This window comes from Rhodotorula paludigena, assembly GCF_050403205.1.
Source record: "Rhodotorula paludigena JCM10292 DNA, Rt_paludigena_JCM10292v1_ctg68, whole genome shotgun sequence".
Classification (NCBI taxonomy): domain Eukaryota; kingdom Fungi; phylum Basidiomycota; class Microbotryomycetes; order Sporidiobolales; family Sporidiobolaceae; genus Rhodotorula; species Rhodotorula paludigena.
In genome coordinates, this window is record NW_027481390.1 from 84378 (window position 1) to 90915 (window position 6538).

The window sequence follows — 6538 nt, forward strand, 5'->3', positions numbered from 1 at the left end:
CCTAGGGAATGTGAGTCTTGGCACTATCTATCGTACGTCACGGCCCGCAGGCTCAGTGTGATAGCGAAACCAAGCTCGAAAGCGCATTTGCTCTGCGCCACGCTGTATGACCACGCCTCGTGGGGGAACCCGATTCCCATGCTCGACGAGCGAGAAGAGACGGTGGAGGAGGCTTGGAGATAAGATTGGTGGCGGATCTGTGTGGAGAAGCGTGCGGGATCAGTAGCGTTGAAGCGGAAGCGAGGGGTTAGCAGATTCGACGGCTTGTGCGAGAGCGGTGCTCAGCTGGAAGCGGAGCTTGAAAGGATCAGAGAAGTGGTCGAAGGGCATGTGGCACTCCCAGGCGAAGAGACTACCCCGTCGTGCTGTGTTGCAAGCAAGCAGGGCAGTCTCGCACGGCCGACACCAAGGTCGGACCGCAAAGGGTCGGTGCTAGACGGTCGTTTTTGGCACCCAGTTTGACCCCTACACCCGAATCGAACGGCCGCTACGCATGTTGTGCGAGGGATTCTGGGGAAGGGCTTCGATGGGGCCGTCTGTCGTTTCGTCGAACGAAGGGGATGTTGGCGGAAGCGGCGAGGCGGAAACGCGAGTCGAGCAGGTTGTAGTGATTTCGGCTGATACGACAACAAGGTACGGCGGAACAGGCAGAGACGGAAGCGGAAGCAGCAGATTAAAGCGGCGACCCCTCGCGCGAGAGGCTCTTGTCGGTGTGTCGGCGAATCTGCGAGCGCAGCGTCAGCCTCGACGTCTCGGCCCCGTGCATTCGTGCGCACGCACCAGTGCGAGCCAGCGCGCCGCTTCACCCAGCTCGGGCTCCCGCCCAGCCTCGCGCGCCTCGCGCTCTTCGAGGTGCGCGGCGCGGCGGAAACGCTCGGTCGCCTTGGAGAACAGGTTCGGCGAGTTATCGGCAGTCGCGCGAAGCAGGTCGCCGTAGTCGTCAGCTGCACGAAGAATGCAGGTCAGAACGAGTGATGCGACGACGCGTGCATGCGAAGAAAAGGTTGCGTACCAGGGTCGGTGCGAGCTCCGTTGTCCAGCTTGACGCGCTTGGCTGAGCGGCCGTTCTGGCGCGCCTGCACGTCCTCGTCCTCGTCGGACGAGGTGTCTGACGCGGATTTGCGGGACGGCGCCGAGGAAGGCAGGGATGCAGGCTGGGCGAGGAGGAGCGCGAGGAGGCCGTAGAGCGTGTTGAGCGCGACCGAGTCGTGGTACGGCTGGTTGTCGAGGTAGCTGCGCAGACCCGCTCAGGGTCAGCACGAAAAAGCAGGCATGGGTGAGAGCGAAGGAGAGAAAGGACGCACGAGTCGAGCTCGTCGAGGGCAAAGTCGGCGCGGCCGGCAGCGACGAGGGCGAGGCAGTACTCTGAGAACTTGGCGACGCGGTCGACGGTGCCCTCCTGGCAGAACCGCAGCCACTCTGCGCGCCGATTCGCCCTCCAGCGCTCCTCCTCCCCGTCGTCGTCCTCGTCCCCTTTTCCTCCGCGGTCCGCGCTCTCCCTCATGCGGTCGAGCACCGCCGCGCCAAGCTGCCAGAGCACGCTCAAGTGCACCTCGCGGCAGGCGCACAGGGCGCGCCACGCCCTCACGGCGCGCACGCTCGTCTGCGCGCTCGGCGCGAGCGACACGAGGTGCTCGACGAGCGCGTGCAGCCGCAGAATGTGCGCGCTCCGCACCGACTGGAGCGCGGAGAGTGTCTGCGGGAGGTGCTCGGCGGTGCGTGGACCGGGCGGCGGCCGCGTAGGCGGGTTGTGCAGCCGCGCGCGCGAGAGCGCCATCGAGCGAGGGGGAGGAGCAAGAGGGAGGAGGACGAGGACAAGGTCGTCTACAGGGTCGTCTCGCTAGAAGGGCTTCCTTGCACCCGTCAACGTTCTTATATTTGCTGGCTGAGCCGCTGTTATACCTGAGGCGCGAAAAAGCATGTCGCTGCACCACGGAACCGGCCGCTCGCTCTCATCCTGCTTCCGCGTGGACTGCGACACGCATCTTCGCTGCTTCGCTTGCGCTGTGTGCTCGCCGCCGATGCACGAAGGACTTCGTTGTTCAGTTAGGCACGAGGACAGTAGGCGGGCGAACCCAGGCAAGGTACGGCAATGCTACATCGAGATGCACATGTTGGTGGTGAGGCGTCGGGTCTCATGCGCACGAAACAGGACAGAGCAAAACACATGAAACAGGCAGGTCGTCATGCAGTCGTGGGGGTGGGTATCGAAAGCGGCTCCTTTTCCTCCTCCTTGTCGTCGTCGTCGGCCTCGACTTCGCTCCTCGCTCGCTCACTTCGTCTGCTCCCTCCTGCGCCCACCGCCACCGCTCCCACCGCCCGCCCTCCTCCTCCCCTGCGTCGGTGACCCCGCACTCCTCGCCCCGCCACCTCCGCCCTTCTGCTGCTGCTGTGCATTCCCGCTCTTCTCGCGCTGCCTCCCCGCGCTCGCGCCGTTCGGCCCCACCTGCACCGGCTTGGGCGGGAGCTCAGCCCAGCCCGACTGGCCCGAGCCGGACACAGGCGGGATGGTCGACGCCCCACGAGCGGGTGCAGCACTCGACGAGCGAGACAGCGCGGCTGCGAACGACGGCTTCCCCGCCGCGCCCTCTACGACGGGGACCGGCGCCGCCCACCCTGCGCTGGCATGCATGCTCGGACTCGCGGGCGCGGGAGAGGGCGAGGGCGAGTCGTCCGGGACGGGCGCGAGCGAGAGGCCGAGCGCGCTCGTCGGGAAGTGCAGCGGCGGGAAGGCCGACGACGGCGAGATGGCCGCGTTCGAGTAGTGCGAGCCGCCAGAGGACGACGACGTGCTCGTGCGCCGACGGTGGTGGTGCGAGCTGCTGCCGCCGGGCGAGGGCAACGTCGCGAGGTCCTTCCGCGCTTGTGTCGGCGACCCGCTCCGGCCCCCACCGCCGGCGGCAGAGAGCGACTGCGTGTTTGACCCGGGCGTCGTGAAGCTCGTCAGCGGGGACGTCGGCGCGCTGTCGCCGCAGCCGTTGCCGCCGCCCGTAGCGAGCGAGAGGCCGGAGAAGCACGAGCCGGCGAGCGAGACGCTCGACGCACGGCGCGGGCGCCTGACGCCGGACGAGGGGCTGAGCGACGGGCTCGAAAGACTCGGACGCCTGCGCCCGCCTGCTCCTCCGAGAAGCGGGCTCGCGCTGCCCTCGTCCTCCGAGCCTACAATCGCCGGGCGCGTCGGCTCAAACTCGATCTTGGTCAAGCCTCGCCCTCCGCCACCAGAGAAAGTCCACGTGCCGAGCCCGCCACGCCCAGTCCAGACGATGCGCTCGAGCGAGTGCGCTTTCTTGAGGAAACGGCGCCAGTCGCGCGTCGGCGGGAGGAGCGCGTCGAGTGCGCGCAGAGGGTGATGCTTGTCCTCCTTCGTAGCGGTCGAGGAAGAAGTGCCGTTCGTTGCGCCTGGCGATGCGCGCGTGTGCGAAGGGGAAGGCGGACTGCCAGGCGGAGAGGCCGAAGCGGCAGCAGCGAAGGAGGCGGACGGAACCGCTGTAAGGTACTCGGCAGGCGTGATGGGTGCGAGCTCGGGCGTGTGCTGCGGCGGGATCGAGACGAGGAAGGAGCGCAGGAGCGGGCATGCCGCAAACGACGGGCCGAGGGCGAGCTACGGAGCCCGTTCGCTGAGTCAGCACTACGCTCCATGACAGAGGTGATGTAACGGACCACATTGCGGAAAGAGTCGTCGAAGAGGACCTTAAGTCTCTGCAGCGCCGGCGCGCCCTCGAGGACCTTCTTGAGTCCCGCCGCATCGAGCGCGAACAAGTCGAGTTCGAGCACCCGCCACGCGCGCTCGCCCTCGCCATGCTCGGCAATGGCATCGATCGCCGCGGCGGGGAGCGCGCGCGGCTCGACGACGGGCTCGATCGGGTACCGCGCGAGGTGGTGCGACCCGGGCACGAGCGCAGCCGGGTGCGGGCGCCGCGTGATGCTGAGCGTGTGGAGCGAGGACGAGAAGGACCCGAGGATCGAGGGGAGCGACGCGAGGTGGTCGAGGACCCAGGATTTGTGCGGCGCGTGCTCCGAGTACGAGAGGCGCAGCGTGTGCAGCGACGAGGGGAGCGGCGCGAGTTTCTGCCAGCACGAGCGAGAGAAGCGGCCTGCAGCGTAGACGAGAGAGAGTCAGTGAGCGAAGAGTCACAAAGAGCGAGAAAGCAGCCCCGAGGATGCCCTCGGCGACCTTCTCAATCGGGACGTCGGCTCACCCTCGACGCCGTCCAGCTCGAGCACCTCGATCCCCTCGCACCCCTCGAACACCTCCTTCAACCCGGCCTCGCTCAGCTTTGTCCCGCCCATCTCGCGCACGACGAGCCTCTTCAAACCGCGCGCGCCGGCGCCAACGTGCGCGCACAGGGCATCGTCGACAAAGAGCGTCTTTTCGAGCTCGAGCGACTCGAGCGCGGGGAAGGACGGGAGCGCGGCGGCGAGGGCGCGGGTGCCCGCTTGCGAGAGGTGCGCGAGGCGCAGCGACGCGAGCGAGAGCGGGAGCGAAGAGAGGTGCGGCGCGTCCCACCGGAGCGATGTGCCTGCTGCGGTCGCGGGCCCGGTCGAGCCGGCCAGCAGCGGACTCGTCGACCCGAGTGAGGGGCTGCCCGGTGCGGCAGATGCATCGTGAGCGGCGTCGGCGGCGGTGGGAGCGGCGAGCGGGCTCGGCGCGACGTCGAACTCGAAACGCGCGAGGTTCTTGCACGCGGCACCGAGGGCGGCGCAGAGCTCGTCTGGCGGGAGGCGATACGAGCACCAGGTGAAGCGCGTGAGGTTTGCGGTGCGCGCGAGGACGAGGAAGAGGGCGGCGGGGTCGAGCGGCGGGACGGGGACGCTCGACTCGTCGCTGGGCGCTTCGTCGAGCGCAAAGGGCGTGAAGTGCGGGTACTGCTGCGGCTGCTGCTCCTCGAGAGGCACGACGGGGCGCACGACCGAGAGGGCAGAGACTGCGCCCGCCCACTCGTCGTCGCGCACGACCTGGCGGACGAGCGAACTCGGGGTCTGAGCGTCGTCCGAGTCTGCGTCCGCGTCGACGAGGCGCGAGTCGTCGTCCTCGAGGCGCACGTCGCTGCAGAGGACGCGGCGCGCGCTGCGGTGGAGGGCGCGGCTGCGCGCAGAGACGAGCCAAGTGGGGAACTGGGCCGGGTCGAGCGCAGCGGCGAGCGCGAGGATGCGGTCGAGCACGGGCTCGGGCTGCTGGTCGAGCCGCAGAGGACTCTCCCGTGCGGCCATCGTCGCGGCTGAGCGCGCGAGAGGGAGCACGTGGGAGCGAACAGAGTCGCTTCGGACTGATGGAAGCAGCGAGCGTCTGCCTCGCACCGCTCCCAGCCTCTCGCGCACAGAGGCCGACACTCGACTAGACCGCTTGGTAGTGCGATACACACGATGGTGCGCCCGCCCTCTTTTCGCCCTCTCCCCTTCCCTTCCCGCCTTCTCCCTCCCTCCGCTGACTGACACCGCCACCCGCAACCACCTCGCACCGGCACACACTCCACACACAGGTCTGCGCGAAATGCGAGAAGAAGCTCGCCAAGTCGGGCGCGTCGACCATGGCCGCGACCGACGTGTGGAAAGCGCCCGGCAGTTCGGGGCGCAAGGTCGGCGAGAACAAGCTCCTTTCGTCCAAGGCGCGCTACTCGCCCTATGCCCCCGCGCCCTCCTCCTCTGCGGGCAAGGGCAAGGAGAAGGGCAAGGAGAAGGGCGGGATGGACGTCGCGGGCGGGAGTGGAGGGACGGTCGGGAGGTGCGAGACGTGCAGGAGCGTCGTCGCGCGGCCGGGCGCAAAGTTCTGCCAGGGTGCGTTGCGAGTCCGCTCGGAGCATCGTGTCGGGGCGAGCGATGCTGACCCTCCGTCGCTGCTGTCAACTCGCCGCTCCTCCTCCTCTCTCGACCTTCTTGCTCTCCTCCGCATCTCCTCCGCCCACCTCTCTGCTCCTCCAGGGTGTGCCTACAAGAAGGGTGCGCACAAACCCGCGCCTTTTCACGCGCGCAAACCGCTGACCGCTCAGCTGCCTGACTCACGAAACAGGGTTGTGCGCCATGTGCGGCAAGCAGATCCTCGACACGACGGGGTACAAGATGTCGAGCAAGTAGCCCTTTCCCTTCCCCGGAATCTCGCCGCACCGCATCCCTCTCGCAGCGGCAGCCCCCTTGGCCATCTCCTGTGCATACCCTGCCCCCGAATCTCGTCTCGTCTCGCCCTCGTTCCCATGTTGCAACCACCAGCGTCTCTCTCTGCGTCGCCTCCCCGCGCGCGCATGGCCTCAGAGAGGAAGCGGCCGAGAACCAGCTCGGCTCGCGGGCTCAGATTGCACCCCCTCCCGGCCCACTCGCGCCCGCTCTGCTCGTCTTGATCTGGAACGACGCTGCGTGCGCCCGAAGTCGGCATCAGCTTCCCAGCTCGACCTCGACCTCGACATCAGAAGGAGGGGAGAGAGGGGGGGGGGGGGGGGGCCCCCCCCGGGGGGGGGGGGGGGCCCGCCCCCGGGCGGGGGGGGTTGGCGGCCGGGTTTGGCCGCCCCCCCCGGGGGCCCCCCCCGGGGGCCCCGGGGCCCAGGGG

At 68.4% G+C, this 6538-nt stretch overlaps 3 protein-coding genes across 3 annotated transcripts; 1 reads left to right on the forward strand and 2 right to left on the reverse strand.

Moving 5' to 3' along the window:
* Positions 1-673: 673 nt before the first annotated feature.
* Positions 674-1777, reverse strand: JCM10292_003968 (uncharacterized protein; the record flags this gene model as incomplete). Its single annotated transcript, XM_076652215.1, has 4 exons — positions 674-724; positions 781-944; positions 1013-1233; positions 1305-1777. The coding sequence occupies 4 exons, from the start codon at positions 1775-1777 to the stop codon at positions 674-676; spliced, it is 909 nt and encodes a 302-aa protein (XP_076502257.1).
* Positions 1778-2272: 495 nt separating this feature from the next.
* JCM10292_003969 (uncharacterized protein) lies at positions 2273-5211 on the reverse strand (the record flags this gene model as incomplete). The annotated part of the gene is made up of 3 exons (XM_076652216.1): positions 2273-3601; positions 3661-4094; positions 4200-5211. 3 exons carry the CDS (start codon positions 5209-5211, stop codon positions 2273-2275), a joined length of 2775 nt encoding a protein of 924 aa, XP_076502258.1.
* A 153-nt stretch (positions 5212-5364) lies between these two features.
* On the forward strand, positions 5365-6072 carry JCM10292_003970 (cysteine-rich PDZ-binding protein; the record flags this gene model as incomplete). Its single annotated transcript, XM_076652217.1, has 4 exons — positions 5365-5367; positions 5481-5775; positions 5920-5937; positions 6008-6072. 4 exons carry the CDS (start codon positions 5365-5367, stop codon positions 6070-6072), a joined length of 381 nt encoding a protein of 126 aa, XP_076502259.1.
* Positions 6073-6538: the final 466 nt, after the last annotated feature.